This window comes from Phascolarctos cinereus, unplaced genomic scaffold (assembly GCF_003287225.1).
Source record: "Phascolarctos cinereus isolate Bilbo 61053 unplaced genomic scaffold, phaCin_HiC Scaffold_4;HRSCAF=312, whole genome shotgun sequence".
In the NCBI taxonomy this organism is placed as follows: domain Eukaryota; kingdom Metazoa; phylum Chordata; class Mammalia; order Diprotodontia; family Phascolarctidae; genus Phascolarctos; species Phascolarctos cinereus.
Window position 1 is genome coordinate 170,770,768 of NW_027555847.1, and position 27,406 is coordinate 170,798,173.

Consider the following 27,406-nt stretch of genomic DNA (forward strand, 5'->3'; position numbering starts at 1 on the left):
TTTTGCTTAATTTTTTTTTTGGCCTAACAGTGTACAAAAACAATCTGGATGCCTTATTTCAAAACTGAGAGAACTCCCAGAATGCAAGGTATGTATTTGTTTTACCAAATTTACCACACCATGGGACCAACTATCTTCAAAAGCAATTCTCACAGGCAATAATTTGAAAAACAAGTACTTGCTTCAGCTTGATTTATATCTATGCATTTAGCACCATCAAGTGCACAACAACCCTGTGAGGTAATTAGTAGAGGTATTATGATGCCCATTTTACACATACGTGGCATTTACAGAGCACCTTCAAAATTAGCAATATGCTTTTCTGCTGCAATAAAACAGAAAAATTCTCATATATATATGAGAATTTCTCACACACACACACACACACACACACACACACACACACACACACACACACACCAGAGCACTTGCTGCTACAAGATTCATTGTAAATATTGACACTAGTAATCTTAGGTACTCAGGAGCTGTATTTGCAATTCCTATCAGCCACCACGGCCCTGGACAATCTAATTTCAAATAAACATGCCTGAGATCTTCAGTTGCAGGTTACTTGTAAAAGTAACTATACAGAATCAGTCAATTCACTTGTTCAAATCTGGCCTCAGATGCTTACTAGCTGTGTGAACCTGAGCAAGTCACTTAACCCTGTTTGCCTCAGTTTTCTCATCTGTAAAACGAGCTGGAGAAGGAAATGGCAAACCACACCAGTGTCTTTGCCAAGAAAACCCCAAATAGGGTCATGAAGAGTCAGATACAACTGAAACAACTAAACAACAACAACAATAAAAGTTTATAAGAAAGATGATTGGTTCTTAAGAATTCTTATATGCTATGAAAGTAGTTTTGTAGTTATATTTGACTCTGAACAATTGTTAGAAATGTTGCAGAGAAATTCATGTTTCAGCCAAGGATCCCTTCCAACTCTGAATCTATTATAAAAGGTAATGAGTACAACCATACTATTTATTCAAAACTGAACTATTCTGACTCTGCATGGCAGAGTGGATCCAGTGCTGCACGTAAAGTTCAAAAAACAAATAAGACCTGGGGTTTCAATCCCACCTCTAGTATCCCAACTACTATGTGACCATATATAAGTCATTTAACCTCTTCAAGTCTTAGAACCCTAGTTTCCTTATCTGTAAAATGTAATTAATAATAAGGGGAGGAGAAGGGAATCAACATTTACATAGTACCAAACCAGACATTGTGCTAAGAACTTTACAAATATTATATCTTTTGAATCTATATCTACTAATATCTACAGTGCCTACCACACAAGGTTGTTGTGAGGTTCAAATGAGGTACTACATGAAAAGTACTTTGCAGACTTTGAAAGTGTCATGTAAATATTAATTATTGTTAATACAACATTTATAACAGGTTATGTTATTAAGCTTGCTATAGAAACATATATAGCTCTCACATGAAAGATTACAAATCTATAGAATTCAGTCTCCATTTTTATTGCTAAGTCTTGATTAAACAATAATTACTTAGTAGTCTAAGTATCACACCTTGGCTTCTACCTTTAAGATCTGATACACTTTGATGGACCTTCATCTAGGTCACACCCAACAGCTCCATCTTGGATCCTCCTCTCTTCTCACCCCATACTTCTCACTGTGGCTTGGTGACCTCACCAGCTCCCATGGGTTCAAGCATAATTTTTTATGCAGGTGATTCCCACATCTATCTATCCAACTCTAGCCTCCATCTTGAGCTAAAATCCTATATCACCAACTGCCTTTTGAACATCCTGAAGTAGAGATCCTGTAAGGCATCTAAAACTCAATATGTCCAAAAGAGAACTCATCTTTTCCCTAAAGTTCTTCCCTCTTCCAAACTTCCTCACAAGTTTAGGCACCATCATCATCCCTGTCACCTAGGCTTGCAATCTCAGTGTCAACCTCAACTCCTTCTCTTACGCTCATTTCACATATCCACTCTATTGTCAAGATCTGTCATTTTCACGTGTGCACATATTTCCTATATATCCCTTTCTCTCCACTGACATTGCCACCATCCTTGTATAGGCCTTCATTTCCTCACACCTGAATTATTGCGATAGTCTTCTGATTGGTCTTCCCACCTCAATTCTCTTTCCTCTCCAATCCATCAGCTGCCAAAGTGATTCTTCCATTCTTCCTGGTCAGCACAGGTCTGACCAGGGCTTCCTTACCTCTGACTCCTGGTTTCCTTCAAGATTTAGTTCAAATGCTACCTTCTGTAAAAGACCATTCCTGTCCCTACTCATTCCTCTTACCCCTGGCATCCACCCACTGCTAGTGTCTTACTTCTGAGGTTATCTTTCATCTTATATGTACGTGGCTGTTAGCATACTCTCAGCACAATGCCTGGTACATCGTAAGTTCTTAATAAAAGCTTGTTGATTAACAAACTCTTCCCTAAGAAAGCACTCCTTATTTGCACTTTAGTCTGAAAGTCTAGGCAGGACTCAAAATACTGGACCAAGAAAATAAAGTTGACCAACAGCCTCAACATAAAACTGTAGCCAAACCACAATACAAATTTAATTGCATGACTAAACAGCTAAAGAGAAATGATGAGAGAGGTAATGAACCCATCAATCACTTATTATCATTCCTCAGAAAACAATACCGTTCCATAGAACATTCTTTTTTAAAAACAAAAAGTTATGCTTGAACCTTGAGTATACAAATATGAAAAATACCAAAAAACTCAGCATTTGTAAAAGAGACTTTGCTTATAAGAGATAGCAAACTATCACTAGCGGAAAAAAATCAGGACAAAAGTAAAAAGATTTGCCAGTTCAATTTTACTTTTAAGCATACCACCTTCAACAATAAGCTCCATACCAGTTGAGCCTTTAATAAGTACAACAGAAAGCATTACAAAACACTTTCACAACAGCACTCCCAGACAGAAAGATTAGAATTTCCATAAAGATATCCTGTCTAATATTACTTGGTGCTTTTCAAAAACAGAATATCATAAACAACATTACAAGGACAATTAGTTGCAAATAAACTGTTATAAATAGGATGGTAAATGCAACGATGCCCACAAAAGGTAATATCACTTGGCTAGAGCACTGTCTTAGATTGTCTCTCACCATCAGATGTGTATCACAGACAAGTGGCCAAATGACATTACAAGAGAGTTTCATAATATTGCAGATAGCTTTGGTTATAATTAAACAATTATTAATCATATATTATATGCAAGAAACTGTATAATGTACTAATGATGTTATTGTGAAACGCTGTCAGGGTAACATTATGCAGGATACATGCCCATATATTTTATTGCCTCAAAACATTATCAAAACTAACCTTGATATCAGAAAACTAATTCCAATTCAACTGTACATGAAAATCTTACCTCCGATGGTACAGATATATCACAGGAAAGTAAAAGAAGTGTTTCTGTTTTCTGCATTTCCCTTGGTTCCACCAACAGTTAACTGCCACAAATAACACCTGTAGAACAACAGTTTTCAAGTAACTACGAATTAGAACATCTGAAAAGAAAGTCTTTAAAGATGAAGTTTTAAAAAAATGAAAATATTCTGCCACTCAACTGGCAGGGAATAATAAAGTTCCATGACCAAATACTTGTGGAAAATTAATGATATATACATGTCCTAACTGAGCACTCTAAGAACATTCATTTTAGAGAATGGTAGCCCAGAGAATTATTACTGTTTTTAATAAACCACTGGTCTTATCTTTAAAAGCTAAGCTAGTTCTGATCAGATTTCCTAAATATATTTATATTAAAATCTACTATAAATAGGAATACATCTCATACCAAGGAGATACATTAGAACATAAACTGTGCGTCTGAGACTACAAAAAACTTCTACGAACATACTTTGAAAAAAGAATTGTTTTGCCTATTAAAAAAAATTCTCTCATTGCTTTATCAAGATCATTCTTTCGTCCAAAAGCCAGTCAGTTAGCAAGCATTTATTAAGCACTTACTATATGTCAAGCACTTTGCTAATAAACACATATTTTTTTAGTCATGCAAATATAAACAACATAAATATAAACAAAAATAAAAATAGTCCGTGACTTCAAGGAGCTTCCATTCTAATGAGGGAAGGTAACACATAAAAGGGAATGGGTGAGAGAAGGAAGATACCCAGGTAAGAGCACAGTGATTAAGTCCAGAAAATGAAGGATGGTTCTTTCCCCTTCCCTTGAGGCCCTTTCCCAAAAATGGAGGTTTTAGAACTCACAAATGGAAGTATTATTATTCAGTGTGATCACCTAACTTCACTCACCAGTTTGGCACAACCTATCTCCAACTTTTACCTTTCCAGCCTTATTATGCATTAATCTCCTTTACTCACACCAAATTTATCCAGCCAAACAGGCATTCTTGCTCTTCCTCAAAGGATGTTCCATGCCTGACTCCAAGCCTTTGTATTGGCTTAATAAAAGGATCTGTTCTGTGAAGTCAAAGGGCCACACTTGAGGACCTAGAAGGCTACATGTGGCCTCAAGGCCTCAGGTTCCCCACCCCTGGATTGGTCATCCACCTTCCCCTCCCCTCATTTCTGGATACACTTCCTCCTCACCTCTGCCTCTCAGAATCTCTGGCTTCCTTCAAAACTCAGTTCTAGCACTGCCTTCTACATGAAGCCTTGCTTGATCTCCCCAGCATTCTCTCTTCCTAAATTACAACATACCTACATATATCACCCCAACAGAATTTAAACTCCTGGAGGGCAGGGGCTATTTCATCTTGGTCTCTGTATCCCCAGCACTTAGCACGATTCCTGATACATGGCAGGTATCTAATAAATGCTGAAGTGACTTTTGACTTTCCAAAAATCAAATCCATCTTTAAAAGACAACAAATTGCTACCACTAAGTATTCCAAACAATGTTCCTAAGACCTTGAAGGCAATTCCAAAAAAGTTTTAACAATGTTTCAAGAATAGTAGCATCATTACAACACACAGCCATACAAGGGGACTTTTGAAAGTACAACGTATTTTGAGGCACAGAAGTCTTTTATTTATAAATACTTAACTTACAAACAACATATATAGACAAAATGGCAGTAGGAGTAGTCCCACACCAGAGCTTTCTTCCTTGTGGAAAACACATTTTTCCCCCAGTTTAGAACACCTAGGGAGTTTTAATTTAGAGAGCTACAGAAAATCTTTTCATGGTAGATCTCCTTTCCCTTCTTTCAACCCAACTATCCAATGGTATCTCTGTCCTCCTAATTGCTGCTAGATTAACTACTGACATATTTTTTTTAATAATGTGAAGGCAAGATTATCTCTAAGGTCTTTTAATTTTAAAATTTTGATTCCTGAACAGTTATTTTCCCAAAGTACCTTCACTGGCATTACCTGGTCTGCAAGCCTGCTTGCTACTTGTTCAATTTCTCCCTTCGCAGCAATGGACTGTCCACACCATGGAGCATAGAAAAACAACAACACCACTTCTGAATCTCGACGAATGTATTCTGCATAGTCCAACTGTCCTTGGAAGAGGTCAAGGACAGGAGATCTTGAAGAGAAGAAATTTACTGGTGGTTTTGCTGGTATTATCACATCTTTTGCACGACTAAAAAAAAATCCCCACCACAAAAAAAAAAAAATTAGAACATTTCTTTTCAATAAACTTTAGCTTCAAAAAATCTAAAATAAATACAATCTTTAAAAAGGTGTCCTCAATTGGGATAAGTAAATGAGGTCACAGAGAAGCATTGTCACTAACCAACCTAATATTTTATATTGAAATAGTCATTGAGAACAGTATGTTACTTTTTTAAAAATTAATGTTTTATTGATACTTTTTAAAAAACCAACAACACTGTTGTCACTTCCAAATGACTGTCCCCCATAAGAGAACTTCCTTTGTAGCAAAGGTTTACATCTAAGCACAACAAACACATTGGCCAAGTTTAATAATATATGCCTGGTTCTATACCTATATTCCACTACTTTCTGTCAAGAAAAGAGAGGCATGCTTCATCACAAATCTTCTAAAGTCAATATTGGCAACGTGGTGTGTTAATAGTATCATTAAATGATTCTTTGGAATTAAGTAACATGATTAATATTTCATTCCTTTTTCCCTCCATAGATTCTAGGAGGCTAGAAGAGTTTTTAATGGTTAACACATATCTCCCTTCTCTCACACATGCTAAGCAGAATCAAGATTGACAATGAAGATAGCTTGAGGAGACACTATCTCAAAAAATGAAAAAAGCCTAATTAATTACAAAATGCTAGTACTACAAACATTATAGTATTTTGCAATAAAAGAACTACATTTTTATCACACATGTTCATCTTTGCAAACAGTATGCCTATGAAACTTGAGAAAGTTCAGTATATAGAACTCATTTACACTGAGAATTAGATGAAGATTGGTGGCAACATTACATTCGAATATACAACATTCCAGATACAAGATATTATGTTTCGAGATTGAAAAAAGGTATTTTCAATAGATAGAACTCCCAACTTACACAGAATCCAAACTTAAGTTCCCCAGCTTTTAGCACAGTGCCTAATACATACTTAATAAATATATGCCAATTGATTCTCAATTCCAAAATTTCAAAATGGTTTGTGGGTAGTCAAAATAAGTGTTATAAAAGCCTATATGTACTCTACTCCTAGAAGCATCCCTTTCAAGCCATCCCAGATGCTATATTTATTTTACAATTATGACAAATTTGATCACGTAACTTGTAAGGCCATACTTAACCAATGAAAAGGTGCTATTAAAGGCAGACTCCCTGAGAAATGAGAAATAAGTGCCAGAAATCAAGAGAAGATATAGAAAAAGATATAGAAAGGGGTTATAAGAACTCAAAAGGCATACAAGTCTGCCACTTAAAATACAAACAAATGTTCCCCACACACCAATTCTTTTATTACAGCACAGTAAAATAACTGATGTTACCCTATGTTATCAAAATATGGTTGGTTACATTCATTATACTCTGTTTAGGGAGGCAGGGAAATACAGTAATACATTTGTATTAAGGTATTTCTATCAATACTTCTAGGATCTGACATTTCCTTTGTGTCAGTAATCCCTTCACGAAGGCAGGTCTCAAAAGCTCCACAACTAAGTGGATGGTCTTCAGGAGCTGCTGCTGGGCAAAATTTATCACTCTGAAACCAATCTGATAATGTAACTTTTTTGAAACTAGCTAGGTTGGGCCTTGAAACACAGATCTAGATATAGTCCATTACTGGGCCCATACTCCAAGCTGCTGCAGCTTGGTAAGGTTTGCCAGAGTTTGTGCTCTGTTGACATGGCCTTAAAACACACTGTAACTTCCACATCATGATGAGGCTTTGGGAAAGGACTTTAGCAGATGATTTCCATCAAAAATGGTTAAATCACATAAATTTTTAAAAATTGTTTTTTAAATGAGCTATTCAGTTTCCTAAACAATTCATGTATGCAAGACATAGGGATTCCTGGATTACACTGGCAAATGAGGCATCACTGAATTTATTTCCAGAATAAAAAAGAATTAAGATACTTGTTTATTCTAATTTTTTATTATAAAAATTGCTGATTAGATAGCAAGGCATTTTTTAAAACGCCTGTTATGACATAGATCTTCTGATCTATATCGCACCTTTCCTCTGTCTATTTCAAAGTGCTTTCACACGCTTATACATTAAGACCTAGAAGGGACTTCAGAAACCACCTAGTACTACTTCCTTATTTTACAGATGAAACTCAAAACCCAGGGAGGTCAGGTGACATGCCCAAGGTCATACAAATATTAGTTCTCACCTTCAGGATTTGAACCTGAGATCCAAAGCCAATGGCTTCTTTTCCAATGTATTCTTCAATACATTTTGAAACAATACATATCTTTTGCTAAAAGAGGACAAGTATTCTTAAATCTCATTTTTGCCAAAAGGAAACAAAGAGAAGTTAAGCAACTTGGCTTCCTTCAAGGCTATGCTCAAATTCCACCTTCTTCAGGAGTCCTTGGTGTCATTTATCCTCCACCCACATTTTCAGTCTTTCCCCTCTTAGATTACTTTTCATATATCTTGTATGTACCTGGTTATTTACATTTCTTCCCTACTAGAATGAAAGGTCCTTGAACCCAAGGGCTGTTTTTGTCTTTTTTTGAACACAGGCTAAGTGCAGTGTCTGGTACATAATGACCAAGATTATACAAGTGGCTACTAAAAGCATGATAGTGGAGAGAAGAGTGGACCTAGGAATATTTGGTATTGACATGGAAAAAAGACTACAGAAGCATCCCCACCATCTCAAATGTACATGACCTAGTGTTTAGAAGTCTGAGAGTCTTACTATTACAAGAAACCTAGGACACAAAGTACAGGATTTCTACTTCCCCAAACTTGAGAACTCCTACTTCCTCCATTCAAGTCTTATTTCACCATATGGAAAGAAAAGTTCAGAAGAGGGAAGGGAAATCGAGTGACAGTAATATTAGCTGGGAAGAGAGATGACAAGAAGAGGGAAGAGCAAAGGGAATCCTGTTGTGTTCTTGATTTAAGGATGACACGAGCAACAAAGAGATAGCTACAGATGAGTAACAGAGACAGACAGAGACTGGGGGCAACAGAAAGACAGAAGGGGCAAGAGGGAGACAGATCGGGGTAACAGAAGGAAGGAGGCAACACAGAGAGAAAGAGGCAGCAACTGAGAGAGACAGAGAGGCAACAGTGAGATAAAGAGTGTAACAGAGGAGGGCCAAAAGGAAGGAAGTCAAAAGAGAGAGGGAGGTAATAAAGGTTTTAAGAAAGGTAATAGAGACGGAGAGAGAAGTGGAAACAGAAGGGGGGAAAAGAGAATAGGGCATCATATGGAGGGAGGCAATAGAAAAAGTGATGGGAAACGGACAGAGAGACAGGAGAGTTAACAGAGGCGGGAACAGGGAGACAGAGATGGGGTGGGGGGAAGAGAGGCAACAGAGAGACAGACTGGGAGATAAAGTAAACAGGAAGACAGATAGGGGAGGACAGAAAAAGGGAGGCAATACAGAAAGGACAGAGACGGGGTGATAGAAAGTGAGAGGCAGACAGGGTGACCACCCCTCTCCCTCCCGCTGAGGATGGTCCGGCTGGAAGCCAGGTGCCCGGACCTGCCCCAGCTCCCCACGCCCGGCCGGGGCCGCCTGTGGGGCACGTCATTCACGACCCAACCCAGCATTGCTGCCACATGCTCTCTGGTGAAGGGTCACGAGAGCGAGGCAGCTCCTCTTCCGGGCGGCCCCGGGGCCGCCTCTGGCGCTCGCTCTACCGCCCCAGCCCGGCTGTCACCGGGGGCCGCCGGTGCTTCTTCCTGCCCCCAGCCCCGGGCCTCACCTGCAGGTGAACTTGAGGGCCAGGAGCAGCGCGCAGCCCACGGCCACAACCCCGCACAGCAGCTCGGGCCTCCGCCGGGCCATCAGGGAGGGCGCCGCGCAGCCGCCGGCAAAGGAGGCCCGCGGGACCGGGAGGGGGCTGGGCTGGAGGAGCCGCCGCTGCTGCCGCCGGAGCCCTCGGAGCCCTCGCCGCCGTCCCCGCCGTCTTGGTCGCCGCTGCCGCCACCGCGGCCTCCGCATAACGACATTACATTCTCCCAGCCGCCGGCTTTATACAGCTCAGCCGCTGCCGCCTGGGGCCGGGCAGGGAGGGCCGAGCCCGGCCTTCCGCTCCCGTATCGCGCAGCGGCTAGCGCTCGCTAACCCGGGGCCGCCACGTCAGCCCCGCCATCACGCCCGCACCGGGCCCCGCCCCCACCGAGCCTGCACCTGGCCCCGCCCTAACGGAAACCTAGGCCACGGCCACGGCCCCGCCCCCAACGAGCCGGTGCGGCGGTCCCGCCCCAACAGAATCTAGACCCGGGCCCCGCTCCCAATGAGCCTGCGCCCCGGGTCCGGCCCCGCCCCAAAGAACCTATGCCCGGGCCCGCCCCATAGAATCTATGCCCAGGCCTTGCCGCTACTAAGCCTGAACCCGGACCGCGCTCCCACTGAGCCTGCGCCTCGAGCCCGGCCCCGCCCGAACAGAATCTATGCCCCGGCCTTGACGCTACTAATCTTGCAGCCGGGCCTTGCTCCAACTGAACCTGCGCTCCGGCCCAGCCTCGCCCCCACAGCACCTACTTCCGGCCCGGCCCCCAACCGTCCAGCGCCCCAGCCCCGCCCCCAGCGGGCCGGCGCCTGGGCCAGGCACCAGAATAGGGCAACGGTGGCTTAGAGGGATGGACTTCTAAAGGTGTAAGGGACTTTTAGGGCCTGTGCGGGAGTCAATTTACAAGTGAGAATTGGGAGGCCCGGAGAGGGATGGTGCCCTGTCCAAAGCCCCCCAGCTAGGGAAGAGAGCCTTGCGAGAACTCGGGCCGGGGTCGTTCTGTTGCTTGGTAGGTAGTGAGTATCTCGAGCTCGCCCAGGTTGCCTCTGACCCTTCTGTCCCAGGGGCTTCTTTGTCCCAGTTTCCTCGGGTTTGTTTCCGTTTCTTTCGTAGCTGGGGTGCCCCCAGGAGAGGAGATCCTCTATCAGAGGATCTTTGGCCGTTAGGAGAGGAAATTGGGGAGCGGGGAAAGTATAACGAGCTAAAGCTGGGAAACGTCGAGGAGTCTTATGATTCGGGAATAGAAGGGACTTGGGAAGTCCGATAGTCCAGTCCCCTGGTTTAACGAATGAAGAAACGGGACCACTTAAGTGATTTGTTCTAAATCCACCTCTACAGGGCGCCCCCCCCAAAAAAAAGTAGGGTTTTTTTAGCTTGAAAATGAATTAAAACTTTTGGGAAGCTCTCTATTCGTGAGATTTTCACTGAAACTATGAAAATCAAGTTTTTTAAACCATATGGTTCAGACGACGAGCTATAGACATTAGAGCAATAGGAAGAGACTGAGCCTGTGGTTTCTCTGATAGAGGGAATTAATTCTCGCTACTAATGCAGATGGGCATTACATTTTACAATTATGATTGAAGACCTCTGTAAGAGGACAAAAGGAGTTTTGTGGCGAGAAAAGTTGAAGGGAATAAGGTAGTATTTTGTATTAGTGGATATAGGGAAATATTTTTAAGACTAGGTATTTAAAAAAGAAATTTTAAGGCCTGGGTATTTTTAAAATAATCGACCCACTCAGGTTTTCCGTAAGGCCTATTAATGAATATAGGCACACCATATGGCAGGGTCATTATCCGACCAATACTCCCTTCAGTTGTTGGATTATATTTTTACACAACCAACGGCTGGTGTTTTCTGTTGACCAACAGATTTGCATAGATCCTTAAATGTCTCTCTGGAGATTGGCTGGAAAGTAAAACGAGTTGAACTCAAATGGAAGCCGGGTTGGCAGGCGAAGTCTGAATAACAATGCCCGTAGCCAAAAGGGATTTCACCATAACTGACACAGATCATTAATGAACCAAGTTAACACTGGGCACACACCTCGTCACTTTCCTGTTCTCTTGGTAAATGAGGTGCATAGAAATGCTAATATACTTAGACATCAGGCATATTAGAACATAGCTTTATAAGTAATATTATTAGACGGAACACTTGGGGAAAGTGGATATTATGAAAAGGGGAAAAATAATAGATCCACACTGGCCTTGACTTTGAGCCAGTTGCCTGCCTTCTCAATGCCCCTCAAATGACCATATGAGATGATATAGCACAGCAGCTGGTAATCTACATTGGTTGAGGGAAGGGGGTGGCTTCCACCCTGGAAGTTTCCTACACCAATGGTCCATAAATTTTTTTTAATTTTAAGATTTATCACTCTAAAATCATAAAATATAAGCTGAAAAGGACCTCAGAGAACATCTAGCAGCTAGATTCTAGCACAACCCAGTCCCTCCCCCATTTTACAGATAAGGATATTGAGACTATTCTGTCATAGCTAGTAATCTTGGCAGTGCTTAGACATGAATCCATGCCCTACCCTCCTAGAACAATGCTCTTTCCATTATTTCATGCATTTTCTATTAAACATTGTTAAATTACAAACAAAAAAAAGATGACCAGAGAAATCCATGTGATCAAAAGAGAAACAGATTTTGAAAAACTGAAGATTATATTGTTCACAAGTTAAAATGGTGTATTCATTAAATTGAGGGGAAGAGATCCTAGTAACTGAGTGAACAAAGTACAACAGGTTGCTCTTAATTTCATGATTCAGCTTCCCACTGGAAATAACTGAAAACTGAGAAAGCATGATAAATATGTGGTTCTAAGGAAACATTTCACATTTACAAAACATTTTTAAATTGCAAAGTGCTTTTATACACATTATCTCATCCTCAATAATTCTTTGAAGTAGTGAGGACCAATATTTACTTCCATTTCACAAATGAACAAAGCTAAAGTGACTTATTCCTGGTCCCAGAGCAAGTCAGTATGAGGGTATAGGGTGTTGGGCTGTGACTGCAAATGCAGAACTTTTTACAATACCCTAACAAAGGTGGCAAAGTCTTAAGATTCTCATTTAGTTGCTATATCTGCTGGTTTCAAAAAATACTATCTTATGTGTACAGTTATGCTTTTTAAAGCATTTCCTAACCTTTATATCTTCGCATCCTTACTTCATTGTGAGGTAGTAGGGCAGGTATCATTCTCATGTATTTCTAGAAACTTAAAAGTGTTAAACTGAACTTAAACGATGTCTAAAACTGAATTCAACAAACCTCCCTATTTCTGTAGAGGGCACCGCTATCTTTCCAGTATCTGATTCATAATCTCTGCATTATAACCTACTTTCTTCACTCTCTGACCCCACATATCCAGTTAGCCAAATCTTGTCACTTCTGCCTTCACATCTCTCACTTTATCAAATCAGACGCCTTTTCTCCCCTCCCATTGGTACTGGCTCTCATCACCTCTCATCGAGAGTATTGCAGTAGCTTCTTAGTTGATCTTCCTACTTTTAATCTCACCACTCCAATGCATTGCTGCCAAAGTAAATTCTATTAAGTACAGGTCTGACCATGTGACTCCTCTATTCAACTCCAACGGTTTCCTAATGTCTCTAGGATAAAATATAAGCTGTTTAACTTTTAAAGTCCTACATATGTTGGCTCTAACCTATCTTTCCTAGTGTCACTGGTGATTATTTTCCCCCCTAAAATTGGTAAACTAGCCAAATTTATCTCATTTCTCCTCTCAACTGACACTATCACCTGCCTTGTGCTTTTGTTCTGGCCATTCCTCTATCTGGAATGCGCTCCCCTTCTTATGTGTAATTGAGTCTAGTCTTTTCTTTTGAGATGCAGCTCAGAAACCACCTTTGCTTAAAGCATTTCCTAATCCCAAATGCTAGTGCCTTGATCCTAAACTTACTTGTATTTAACTACTTGGTGTGTATGTATATACTAACTTTATGCTGTATATACTTGTTTCTACCATTTCTACCATTCTACCATTTCTACTATTCTACCATTACCGTGGGAATAGGGATTATTTTATTATTTGTACCTGAATCCCCAGTATATAAAAGCATAGTGCCTGAAAAATAATCATTGAATTTTTGATTAATAAATTTTATTGAAAGAACTATTACATATTCCAACCATCATTAGCATCCAAGTAAAATAAGATTAAGTAAAGATAAAGGTGCCTTAAAGAGAAACAAGCGTTAGTTACAAGGGGACAGCATATATCCTAGGTATATGTGAAAAGTGGAGTGGGGGCAGTTCTGCCTTGGTGACTGATAATAGCAGGGGAGATTGGGAACTGTACAGGAGACAGCACTTTTTTTTTTTTAAAGCATCAATTCATAGAGCTGTCTCTCTCTCCTCCATTTGCCTGAGGCCCCATTCAAGGTGCCCTATCCATAGTTTTGCTAGCAGGGCTAAATGTCAAAGCTGCCATGTAAGCATGAATAAACTATAACATTACAAACCATTAATTGCACATAGGGGAAGCAGTGTAAAATATGTAAGATATACAATCAGAAAAGGTAGTAAGCAAGATTTAGGAATAGCCACTGGAGGACAATGCATGAGTTCACAGGTTGGTTGCAATCTGTCTTGGTGGAAGGAGTACTCCACATGGATAAGATCACAAATATACTGAAAGATCATAGGGTCAATATTTAAAGCTGGAAGAGACCACAGAAGTCTAGTATCATTAATCCCCTCATCTTACAGATGAGGAAACTTGAGGTCTAGAGAAGTAACTTCACACAGGTATATTAAGTAGCAAAACTAGGATTTGAAGAAAGGTCCTCTGCTACAAGGATCTAATACTGAAACTAAGGTATTACTAAAAATGCACTTATAACTAATCTGATATAAAGGCACAGTCAATTATCCAATATCAAACATTAATCTATTATGCAGTTCCCTCAAGATTTAGGAGAACAGTGAGAGGCAGTCATCTTGAAAAGCAGAGGACCACTAACCTGGAATGACAGAACAGTTACTGAGATTTTTCATGTGTGGGACAAGTGAAAGTTTCTCATATGAAATGGAAGCTATGCCCCAAAATTTAGTTAAGGCTTTAGCATTAGCTGGGCCTAAGTTTAGTTTTTCTGTAAATCATGTGATCTGGTCATACCCCTGTTACCCACCCCCTCCCTTGTTTTGTAACCACCACCCCAGCCTTATCTTTGCCAAATAAGGCAATCTTCTAGCCTCCAAGCTTGTTTTGGGTAAAATGTATCTCTTAGTTTCTGGGTAGAATGTAAGTTCTCTTACTTCAACCAAGGGGGATAAGGAGATTCAGGTTAAAAGGGGGGAGAGTGGGGTTTTCTTAGATTTTGTTTGTCTAGGGGTATATAACTGCTTGCTTGCTGCTTGTATCCTGCCTCCCTACTCCAGTCTGCCCTGGGTAGGTGAAGCCCAATTCTCGCATGAGACTTGCTAAATAAAACTTCTGTTTCTACTCAGAGAAACCTCTGAATTTTATTTTGGGTAGGTGGTCTCTATCCCACTCATTCTGAAGATACTCATTAGTGGAAATATATATGCATTACTGTATTCCAGCATTATGTAGTAGCTTCATCACAGCCTCAATAGTCACTGGAAGTACTATAAAACAACTAAATTGGGAATTAACTATTTTCCATATCAAATCATACCACTGTTTTCAATACCTTATTTTCTGATTTGTTCTTGACCTATACAGTTTTTTGCTTTATCACTAAAAATTATTATTTCCTGTAGAAATGCTTTGAGCCTGACACCAGTGTTGCACAACTCTCCAAAAAGGCATATATCTGTCATGAGAATGAGGACAAAGCTAATGACATAATGATAATGATAATAATAATACTAATAATATAATGTAGAAATTTAAAGTTTGCAAAGCACTTCACAATTATTATCTCATTTGATCCTCACAACAACTCTGAGAGATAGTTCCTATTAATTATTCCCATTTTAAAGATAAGGAAACTGAAGGAGAAAGGTTGGCTTGCCAAGAGTCACATAGCAAGTAAATGTTTGAAGGCATATTTGAAATCAGGTTTTCCTCACTCCAGGTTCATCACAGTATCCCCTATACAACCTAGCTGCTTCAGACTAGTCTAGACTATTCTGTCTGGTTGAACAGAAATGTTTTATTCATGTGCCATACTTCTTGTAAGGAGTTCAAAGCACTTTCTAGACTTCTCTCACAGATAATAAATATAAATACTTAATGGAAAAAGTCAAAATGGGGACCTCAAACAAGGATACCACATTTGTTGAACTCAATTACAAAAGATTTTGTAATCATTACAAAAAGTCGTTGGCAAAAATCTGCCCCCATTGTCCAGCCTTCAAAAAAATATTAGACTTGTATATGTCTCAAGAACAAGTGTTGTTCTAATGAACAAAATTTTCAACAGAAATCATGTACTGGTGAAATTTTTCCTCAGTAATTCTACCACTGTAGAATGTTGTTCAGGAGGAATAATATATATGCCAATACAAGCAGAAAACTTGAAGCTTCTCTGCTACATGCTTTTGAATACTTTGAAATTTTCAGGTTGATGCTTTGATTAGTTTAAATCTTTAAACAAAAACATCTGCACTTAAAATCGTTGCCAACAGAAAGACTAAAAAAACTATTAGGTTCAAAACATTAACTAAAAATGCACACACAATCATAAACATGAACTACATATAATTATCTATAAAAGAAAAGAGTAGCAATTTAGCAGTGAGTAGAAGTAGTTTATTACTTTAATTACATTACTGCTTTATTTCAAAATAGCATGGATAGGATGACCTCATAAAGTGATATGAAAGTTGGTACTGTAAAAAGCTAAGGATGACATAGTATTGGGTTTCACCTCCTCAGAAGATATCATGCACTCCTTTTAGGATAAAACATGGAACAGCACTAGAGCTAATATAAGAAATAGCATGTACGTCAATAACATAGAAGGTTATTAATCCAAAAGGAAAGCGTACAAGAGAAAGAAAAAGTGTCCATTCAAAGAGGCAGCTAAATGTTTAAGCATTTAGTACATAATTTCCTGACTACAAAAAAAACTGAGAAACCTTAATGTTGAATAGGAAAATAAAATGTTTCATCAATACTTCTTTCATTAAAAAGGACTGGCCCCCCGCCCCCCAAAAAGGCATCTATATAAAGTTTTATTACAGGCAATATTGGTCCATACAATACACAATACCAACAATACAAGTAAAATCTTTCAAAATCATCATTAACAGCAAAGACCAAAAAAATCAAAATTTTAGCCAATTGATTTTCCAAAAATTCTTAGTGCACATTTTCTTCAAGATTCTTTTCAGTGATAGTGAAACATACAAATAGAGAAAAAATACCCCATTCAACATATGACTAGTGTTAAATGGTTATTTTGCTTAAAATCTTTATTAAGAAAATCCTTTTTAGCAACCTACATACAGATAAGTAGCAAACTTTATTTCTTTTTAAACAGACTCTTTCCATTAAAACACTTAAAGAATTTCATCCATCATTTTCTTCTTATTCCAGAACATTTGTTTATTATCTTACCTTAAAGGTCTTAGCTTAAGGACCAACTCAAGAGAGGTTTTTCCTTTTCCTCATCCTTTTCCCCCCTAACAACCTTCCATCCAAAATTATGTTCAACAGATGGCAAATCTGGTATACTTTATGGCAGCCTGTCACTTTACCATCTGGTTTCATGACGGTTCAGCCAGATCTGTTAAACATCCCATTTTCATAACCACTGTAGAATGTTGTTCAGGAGGAACAATATATATGCCAATACAAGCAGAAAACTTGCAGCTTCTCTGCTACATGCTTTTGAATACTTTGAAATTTTCAGGTTGATGCTTTGATTAGGAAACATACATATCACTTTTAGTATTAGTTTAAATCTTTAAACAAAAAACTATATTTTCCAAAGTCATTATCATTTGGTGCAATCAAGTGGTCTTTTCTTGCTTTGCTAAGCTTCATCTTTAGAACATCTCTTCGTTCTTGCCATTCAAGAAGTTCAGCATTTCCATGGGCAAATTTACAGTTGTTTCCTTCTGTGCAAGTACCAGCCACATATCTATTAAAAGAAATTTATGCTTGAAGCTTAATCTGTTGTCCTAATACCAAATTGTCAAATAAGGATTTGTATAATTAATTAAACTTGTCTCTTTATACAAGACCTTAAGATTCTTAATGCTCAAAAAGTTAATGAATTGCTTGAGAATTATTGTGATCTTGATTTCAAACATACATAATACAGACTGAAAGATACTTAGGATATTGTACATTACCAATAAAGGGAAATAAAAAAACTATAGGTGGCATTAAATATAAAATACTTAAACACTTTAAATTTTCTAGTGTTATCTAAACAAGATTCTACTTTTTGAAATTGAATATAAATAGTCACCGCAGAGAATATTTTATAAAATACATATATTTGTCCTGGAGAATCCTCCAGGTAAAAATGGATAAAGAATAAAACATTCAAAAAAAATATAATCTACTTATATTTCCTGGCATCTTAACCAATAACTCTTGTTTTTACATCATATGTAATATAGCCCTCCTCTTCTGCCTTTACCATCCAACAATCCATCCTATGCACCAAAGAATTAAAAAGGAGGGGGGAAAACAGTTCAGAAAAACAACCGATATATCCACCAGGCATAGTAATATGTGAAGTTACACTCCCATAGTCCCCCACTTCTACAAAGTGAGGGATGGGCATTTTTCTGAATTCTTCTGCCAGGCTAAAACTGGTCACTACAATTACACCATGTTCAGCTTCGGATTTTTGTTCTTTCTGTTTACACAATTACAGTCATTGTGCATACTGTTTTGCTGGTTCTGCTTCAATTTTTATCAACTAATTCATGTAAATGGTCTCAGGTTCTTCTGAATTCTTAATATCCATGATTTTTTCTTTATCATTAAATACTGGTCATCATTTCAATTACATGAAGTTGAAAATCTTTTCCATTAACAAAATCAGTGCAACTGGGATAAGAGAAGCCATTACTTGAGGAGAAAATGTTTGCATTAAATAGCTCTGATAGGATATGATATCAAAGATACACAGGGAACCAATATGAATATATAAGACTAAGAATCATTCATCAGTGGATAAGTGGTCAAAGGACATGAATAATTTTCTAAAGAATTACAACTATTAACCACATGAAAGACTATCCTAAATCACTAAAAGAAAAATACAAATAAAAAAACTCTGATATTTTACCTCACACCCAATAAGCAAAAACTGCAAAAAATGGAAATGCTTAATGATAGAGGGACTAAAGAAAGGCACGCTACTTCTCTTCTGTCTCTGGTTTTATATTCTTGGTGACCTCATCAGCTCCCATATGCTTGATTAGCATTTCTATGCAAATGACTAACATCTCTATATCCAGGCCAAATCTCTCCTGAGCTCCCTCCAGTTCCATATCACCTATTAGACATTTCAGACCGGATGTTCCAAATCCATCTAAAATTCAATATGTCCAAACAAAATTCATCTTTCCCCCCACACCTCTACATTTACAGAACTTCCCTATTTCTGTGGAAAGGACAACCACTAGTCCAGTTTCTCAGGTTCATAATCTCAGTGTGATCACTGAATCTTCACTATCCCTTGCTGCACATATTTAATGACTCATCAAATCTTGCTGTTTCTACCTCCACATCTCTTGCATTTAATCTCTTCTCTTTCCTAAAAGAGCTATTACCTTAATTCAGGACTTCATTTTCTTTTGCCTGAACTATTACAATGGACTCCTATGGTTCTCCATGTCTCAAGTCTCTCACTCTAATCCATCCTCTACACAGCTGCCAAAGTGATTTTCTTCAAGCATAGGTCTCACTGTTTTACTCTCCTACTCAATAAATTCCAGTGGTAGCCTGTTGCCTTTTGAATCAAATATAAACTGCTTTGGCTTTTAAAGCCCTTCACAACTTGATCCCAACCTGTTTTCAGTCTCATTATTCTCCTTCCTGAAATATACAGTCCAGAAAAACTAGCCTCCTTTTTTGTTCCTTATACATTATACCCTTTCTCCAGTCGTCATGCCTTTGTACTGACCAATTCCCATACCTGGAATGCACTCCCTTCCTTACCTCTGCCTCACAGAATCCCTAACTTCATTTAAGACTCAGTTCAAGTACCATTTTCTACATGATGCCTTTCTTGACTCCTCCAACTATTAGAGCTCCATTTAATAGCCTCATTTTAATTCTGTATTTATTCTGCATATATTCTGTCCTATTTATATATGTCTTTGTTGTCTCCCGTAACAGAATATAAACTCCTTAAGCTTTAAGTGATTGTTTCTCTTTTTTGGTAGCCCTAGTACATAGCACAGTGCTTAATACTTGTTAATTAATACACTATTGGGAGAACTATGAACTGGCCCAACCATTCTGGAAAGCAATTTGAAATTATGCTTTAAAAAAAAAGTGGCTTCCTTTTGTCTTGTGTCTTTGCTAGTGGTGCCATGGGTCACCAGCAGCTCTACTGGAGCCACCCTCGAAAATCTGGCCAGGGATCTCAGTTGTGCTGCGTCTGTTCAAACCGGCATGGCGGGATCCACAAATATGGCCTAAACGTGTGCTGCCAGTGCTTCCAGCAGTATGCGTAAGACGTAGGCTTCATCAAGTTGGACTAAGTTATATTTATGGATCACTTCAGTGATTACACTGACCATTAGTGACTACCATTTTACTAGACCCTGGACAACCTAAAGATCAATCCTATTGTACATGCTATGCCAATTTGCATGTATAATTTCAAAAGGTCATCCTCAAAAAAGAAAAAAAGTGCCACAAATGTCCCTTCCCTTTTACCAAGGGATCCCATGGTTCAACATACATATACTGGAGGAGGTCAAAGATAGAAAAGACCCATATACACCAAAATACTCATAACATCATTGTTTTCTGGTAACAGAGAAATGGAAAGGTAAATGTCCATAAATTGAGGAATGGCAAAATAAATTATGGCACAATAATGTAATGGAATATTATGTTGCTGAAAAGAAATTATGACTATGAAGAATTCAAAGAAGACTGGGAAGATATATGAACTGGTGCAAGGTGAAGTAAGCAGAACCAGGAAACAATATATACATTAACAACAATGTAAATGGAAAGAACAACAAAACAAAACTGAATGTTATGTAATTATAATGCTAAGGCTCAGCCCAGAAAAGATAAAAAAATTACATTTCCCTCCCTTCTTTGATGTGTTGAGGGATTATGGATGTGAAAAATCACATCAATATCAGACTCAACTAATGCGTTGGTCACTTTTGCTAAAGTGCTTTCTCCCCCTTATTTATTAGTCTTTGTTGTAAGGGATGATTTGCTGGGCAGGGGGAGAGAAAAGTATATGAAATGAAAGGTAATGAAGGCAATGTGAAAACAAAAAAGAAAAATAATAAATTAAAAAAGAAACTATGAGATAAATAATTTTCAAGTCTGAAATTTTATAATTTACATACCTATCACAAATACTAAAATATCCTGTTGGGAACCGGTGCTGCCAGCAGTACTGGTCATCTTCTGTGTGGAAAACCTTCTCTTTGTGCTTCTCTGAAGAAATGTGACCTTGCCACTGTTTCTCACTATTACAATTTTTCCCACACATCCAGCAGTGAAAGTCTACCTATTTACATAAAAATAATGAAAGTTATTACCCAATGAAAATTAGACTTAATAACATAAAAGCTGGTTTATTAAAAGTTTAAACTTATTGAAGAAATCCATTTAAACAGGTTTTATATTGATTATCCCAAGCAAAAGTGACCAGCTTTGATATTGAAATAATGCTCTTTTTTCCTTCCATGATAATTTAAAGCATTTCATTCTAGTCTGCCTCCCAACCTCTGCCTCCTTTAAAGCATTAGGAGCATTAAGAAAAGGCTCTAAGATATATTATCAAATTTTAAATGGCCCCCAAGATGAGAATGAATTAGGCACATTCTACAAAGCTATCAATCATTTCAATAGTTAGGTCTGAAAGTTACTTGACACTTCATCTCTAACTTATAAAGCCTACATGATTAATTACTACAATCTATCAATTATGAGAAGGATCCTGTTGAAAAAGAAAATACTACATACAAGGAAAGTAAGAAACAGTTCTCAAAGATCTTTAAGTCCAGAATGTAGTCTACTGCAATCCAGAACTTGAGTCAACTTTGGAAGACTACTCTCATTAGTGATTCTAAACACCCTTATACAGATGCTGGTTAATGATAAATTAGAATCCTAGGTCAGGTCCTATTGAAATATCTCCACTACACTCCCTCCATTTCTAATGTAAGCCAATTTACAGTAAAAGTCACTCAGATACAATATGAAATAATAGTTTAGGACATGAAATAGGAGCAAAAGTAATACACTTCTTCACACAAAAGGAAGCCAATTCCTTTAACAAGCAATGACAGTAAGAAAAATAATGGAGGGAACAAAGATAAAAAATATAGACTTTTAAAAGTACTTTTTGCCCACAACCATCTGGAAATTCCTAGAATAAAAATGTTTTTCTAAAGGCAGGAGGAAAAGTACATAAAATGCCACCTTAAGAAAAATTAAGAAATTTTAAATTGGATACAGAGATCAATACTATTTAGATAGACTGAATGACAAAGGTAAGATTCTAAAAAAATAAGACAGGAAAAAGTTAAATTTATGATAATGAACAAAAATGTTATTTAAAAATATATATTTGTTATTTGAGAGTATTCAAGCAGAAAAAATTTGGCACTAGAAACATAAAGCAGTTTCTTTTCTATGTCACCATTTGATTTTCTGACTCTTACCCTTTCAGGTATCACTGAAGTACCTTAATGATATTTCAATATTTCAAGGACTTATGTTTTTATCAATGCAGACACATTGATGCAGGCTACAAGCAATCCTTCTGTGCTTGAATAGGCTTTTAAAAATTGGTCCCCTCTTGGCCAACTGTCTGGGGATGAGCTTCTTCCAACTTAACTAGATCTCAGGTGAGTCAGTTATTGGGCCCATGCTTGAACACTTTCCAGCAGCCAAGCTCGTGTACTCTGGGCAAAGTCTTTGAAAATCCAAGGTTACTTCCTTGCTACAATGAGGCATCAAATAGGACTTTAAAGGAAAGTTCATAGTCATACAGCATTCACAAATATACTCTGAGCGCTGTAATGATTTGAATACATTTTTACAGTTAAGGAAATTCAGGATCAAAGAGATTAAGTGACTGGCCTGAAATCAGAAAGTGAAATATTAACATTAGTACTAGAAGCCAAAGTCTTCTGATTGCTCACCCAGTATACTTCCAATTCTGCCAATACCAGATTTATCTGTTTTAATTTAAAAGTAATACAAATAATTTGAAATTGAAGCTATAATTAAAGTAATGCTTTTCTATATATGCTAAATTTATCATTATAAAGCAGCATAGTATAATGGAATAGGTAGAGAGGAAGACTTGGTTTCAGCCATATCTCTGATATAGAAAAGCTGAACCTGGATAAAGCATTTAACCTTTCAACACCCTCAGCACTCTAAGACTACAAGTTATGGATGAACTGGAGATTTTTATTGATGAAAGGAGTTGTCATACTAGAAGTTCTCCATAGAGATGAAATCACAGATTCAGACCCACACCCACACTTAAAAAGTTAATAATTATCAAATAGTTCTTACAGTAATTTCAGCATAATCTGTTGGCATGTGAATTTGTTTCCCATTTTCCTTGTTTGACTGGCCAGCTACATCATCAGTTTTTTCAGGTTTTTGACTCTTTAGCCAAATATCATAAAATTGCTCCATATCTTGTACTGAAGAAAAAAAACCATATATTCAATGATCACACCACAGTGGAAACACATGCAATTTTAAGCATATGATAATAGAATTGATAATGGACTCTACTTTTAGAAATGCGTAAATAGAAAGTAATAAATAATAAATAAGCTAACAGGCTTAGAAACGAAATCTGAGATTGTCAGAACTTCAAAAGTTAGCTTCCTATGTTGTGGATCCTTCTTGCATTTGCAAGATACTTTCCCATAATTAACTGACCTTAAAATCAGAAAATATCAGGAAATACTACCATAAGTGACAATTTCAGCGCTATATCATGTTTGTTGATATTAAAAGCTTTCATCATCACCATACCTATGCAAATTTACTTAACATGGTTAGGAATCTGATACTTTACTCATAAAGATTAGAAGTATATTACAATTACTATTAACATTCTGAACCTGACTGAAATCCAAGAATCAAACAAATATTCCCAGAAGGGACCAAAAACTAGAATGCACCTTATAATAATGTAACCACGAGTAATGATCTTGGGCAGTAGCTGAAAGCTGATTTCTCTGGTAAAAACAAAAACAAAAACATATATTTGGCATTATTGCCAAATGCTATATAATCTAGTGACAAGGAGCTGGTAGAGTTTCATTAAGTCATTCTCCCAAGTGATTTGACAGAGTAAGGTTAGACAGCTTTGTTCAGTGGTTCAGTCATATCTGATCCCATAGACTTTGTCCATGAGGTTTTCTTGGCAATGATACTGGAATGGTTTGCTGTTTTCTTCTCTGGCATGTCCCCCTTTTACAAAAGAACTGAGGTAAATAAGGGTCAAGTGACTTGCCCAGGGTCAGACAGCTAGTAATCTCTGAAGCCAGATCTGAATACAGACCTTGCTGACTCCAGGCCTGGTGTTCTATCGACTGTACCACCTAGCTTGCCCACAGGCAACCTAGGACTAGCTTTTTCTTAAAAACAGAAGGAAGTATTATAAGAATTCTTAAGTATACAAAAAAGTATCTTCTGTAAGATCTAGAATTCTATTTTTGTCTTTAATTCCTTAACAAATACTTTCTTCTAAACATGAGAGGTTAGAATGCACTACCTTCTACAAAAAGAGATGGCAGGATTTCCCAGTACCTTCCTGAATTCAAAGAAAAGTGAAATGGAACAATTAACGTATTTTAAATGAAGTGAACATGGTGACTGCTGGTCTTCAATATTTGATAAAATTCTTCCATTTAACTGGAGGATTTTTTCTTAATAGGATGAATTTCATTGTTGCAACTTTTGTAGTTAAATATTCAAATATGGCCTGAGTTTTCTCTCAAACATTCTTATCCCCAATAGACGGGTTTCTTTTTGTCACTATATCTATCCCCAGCACTTAGCACAGTGTCTTGAACATTAAAGATTCTGTAAATATATGTTGAATTTAATTATGAAAACTAAATTATGACCATTACAGGTAAAATGACATCTTTAAAAACTTGGCTTGACAAATTAAAAAATGCATCCAGCACCTGCCCTGGAGTTAGGAGGACCTGAGTTCAAATCCAACCTCAGACATATAACACTTACTAGCTGTGTGACTCTGGGCAAGTCACTTAACCCTAACTGCCTCACCAAAAAAAAAAAAAAAAGAGCACATTGATTTAAGAAACTCTAACTTGTTAAAATCTAGTTACAGAACAATGTATTTAGATCCTTTGATTTACTGAAAAATTCACTGCTGATATCTTTTAACTAGTGAGTTTCCCTCACTCAATATATGACCTCACCAAAAAAAAAATGATAGCAGAAAAGAAACATTAATAACCTGCTATATGCAAATGGAAATAAACTATAATATTATAAAAGGGGGAAAGCATACTTTAAAAAAAGTCAGATGAAATGAAACCTTACTTCTGAGGCCATATTTAAGATAAATTTCATTTTTACTCACTTCCATTCTCTTTCATATAAGTCCAAACTTCTCTCTCTTCAGGACTATGCGCAAAGGAACAATTTCCAACATACTGGCATTTCTTGCCAGAAGCAATATGATTGCACAGCTATATGAAAGAAAAAATATTCCTTAAGCCTGAAGCTCTAAATGAAACTATCTAATTTTTTACATTTAGTCAGGCTAGAATGACTACATATTCTATTCTAGACTCAGAAATAACATTTCATAAATGAAAACTTTTAGGTGAGGTTTTAACTTTAAATAGTAGTCTAAAATGTACAATTAAGTCTCCAGCTTTTTAAAACAAATGTCATAAGTTGTAGGGCTTATTCTTACATGCAAATATCTAATACTCAAATTTGTTGTTTTAGTTTTTCACACAGCAGATCACTTTACTTTAACAATTAATACAATCTGGCCATCTGGGTTTTATAGCTCCAAGTCTCCACCTTAAGATACACTACTTTTTCTCACTTTATTTGAACAATGAGAAAATTGAGCTTATTGGTATATAAACTGGATATATCTGAGCAGTGAAGAAATACTAATATACTAGCACCAAAATTACTAAAAATAAGATTTCAGAAAACCCTTACCAACTAACTTACTTAAAATGATAGCAGATGACCTCCATCTCACTAGATGTACATTATCTGAAGATAATTATTACATTAATTAGGACATTATAGCTTTCCTATAATACCATTTCCTGTTATTTTGTAGAACATAAAGGTGCTATACTGACAGGTACAAATCTAAAGACTTGCCTTAGAATCATGTCTGTCAAGAAATAAGAAAACATTTGGCATTATTTAAAAACCTGATTTAAAACTCTACGAAATAATTATACTCATTTTTCTATGTCATACATTCCAATATAACTACTGGCAAGTTTTGCCAGTTTATTTTTTGCTTGAATAAAATCAGGCCCACATCACTCAACACATTAGTTAACCTATGTGATTTTAAAAGTGTATTACTTGCTTATATGGAATTTTTAAAGTGCTTTCAGTTTTCAAACTATTAACTGTTTATGCCCACTCACTTAAATCAAGGGCAATTAATAAGTACCAGTTAAAATAAACATGGACATATTATTCAACAGCAAAACTACTTTTCCATGAAGTGTATCATCATTTGCATGTGTCATATTATATTCTATTACTGGTTATAAATGAATAAGATGGCCAGATGCCACAAGGGGTATGTTTTTAACAGTTTGTTTTCAAGATTATCAACAGTAACAATGAGGAGAAAAAACATTTCAGGGATGGTGATATTCAGAGAAAAAGAATACACTCCTAAGTAGATATCAGAGCTGGAAAAGCCTTCAAGCAATAAGTTCAATCTCCTGCCTTCAGGCAGATACGGTATTATTAGCCACATTTCTGTCATTGAAAAATATAGACTGGCCACTAACAAACCTAATGACCTCAGTGACTATGGGCTGAAAGCAAACAAGCCTTATAGTATAGGAGAAAACAAGTTCATGAATTTCATGGCCACCTACAACAGAGTACAACTAAACATAAACTGCCTTTCATCACCTCCTGCTATAGGTTTGTGTCTATCTGAAGACAGAACAAGGTAACAAACACAAGTGTGCATTTAACATCTGAAGATAAGACCTTCAATTCTACAACCTCTTAATAACAGATGTATCTGCCACATAAAATATAACAAAATGTACTCACAAAAGGATTAGACTTTGAACTATGATGTATTTTTTACCATAATTTGCGTGTATACGTATATACATACGTATATTATACGTATATTATTTTCTATATTTACATGCATATATACATTGGTGCAGTATACACACACACACACACACACACAGAACTATTTCTAGTCCAAGAGGAATGTTAAACTGTCTATTATAGAAGGAAAGATTAACAATAAATGTCGGATGAGGGAACATCTTTCCTAAAATGTAGAGTAAGCAGTTCATTCAATTAGCTGTCACAGGAACTTGGGGCAGTTATGAGTCCAATTAAATCACTATTTTTCGCCTTAGCATTATCTTTTAAGCACAGGCAAATGTTTAGGGTTTTTTCTACCATTCTAAGTAAACTTGGCAATGTTCATTAATTCAGCAGTCATTCATTGGATGTCTGTAGGCACAGAATGGTTCTAGGCAAAACACCCCAAAAAACTCTATAAAAATCTAAACTGATTTATATCATAATTTGCAAAGTATAAATTTTACAGAACTGCCAAGTTCTAAAAAACAATGAAAAGTCAGTCTATATTTTTTC

At 37.3% G+C, this 27,406-nt stretch overlaps 2 protein-coding genes and 1 pseudogene across 5 annotated transcripts in view; 1 reads left to right on the top strand and 2 right to left on the bottom strand.

Annotated features, from left to right (window-relative positions):
• TXNDC11 (thioredoxin domain containing 11) overlaps window positions 1-9,715 on the bottom strand; it is a 62,755-nt gene extending 53,040 nt beyond the window's left edge. The window contains 5 exon segments of the mRNA XM_020972524.2: window positions 3,388-3,485; window positions 5,378-5,594; window positions 9,350-9,438; window positions 9,440-9,484; window positions 9,486-9,715. Of these exon segments, the coding sequence (XP_020828183.2) occupies window positions 3,388-3,485; window positions 5,378-5,594; window positions 9,350-9,438; window positions 9,440-9,484; window positions 9,486-9,596 (560 nt within the window). The 5' untranslated portion in view covers window positions 9,597-9,715.
• Window positions 9,716-16,116: 6,401 nt separating this feature from the next.
• The window catches only part of ZC3H7A (zinc finger CCCH-type containing 7A), a 55,397-nt gene continuing 44,107 nt past the window's right edge, over window positions 16,117-27,406 (bottom strand). For 2 of the 4 annotated variants that reach the window (XM_078152778.1, XM_020972522.2), the window contains exons 20-23: window positions 25,143-25,251; window positions 23,084-23,217; window positions 20,896-21,059; window positions 16,117-17,474 (exon numbers count right to left, since the gene is read on the bottom strand). In XM_078152778.1, coding sequence (XP_078008904.1) covers window positions 17,285-17,474; window positions 20,896-21,059; window positions 23,084-23,217; window positions 25,143-25,251 — 597 coding nt within the window. In that variant the 3' untranslated portion in view covers window positions 16,117-17,284. Of the gene's footprint in view, window positions 17,475-20,895; window positions 21,060-23,083; window positions 23,218-25,142; window positions 25,252-25,753; window positions 25,926-27,406 lie in introns of those variants that run through there. The other 2 variants (XR_013485982.1, XR_002321707.2) reach the window with 2 other exon arrangements.
• Window positions 19,891-20,293, top strand: LOC110198307 (small ribosomal subunit protein uS14 pseudogene; annotated as a pseudogene).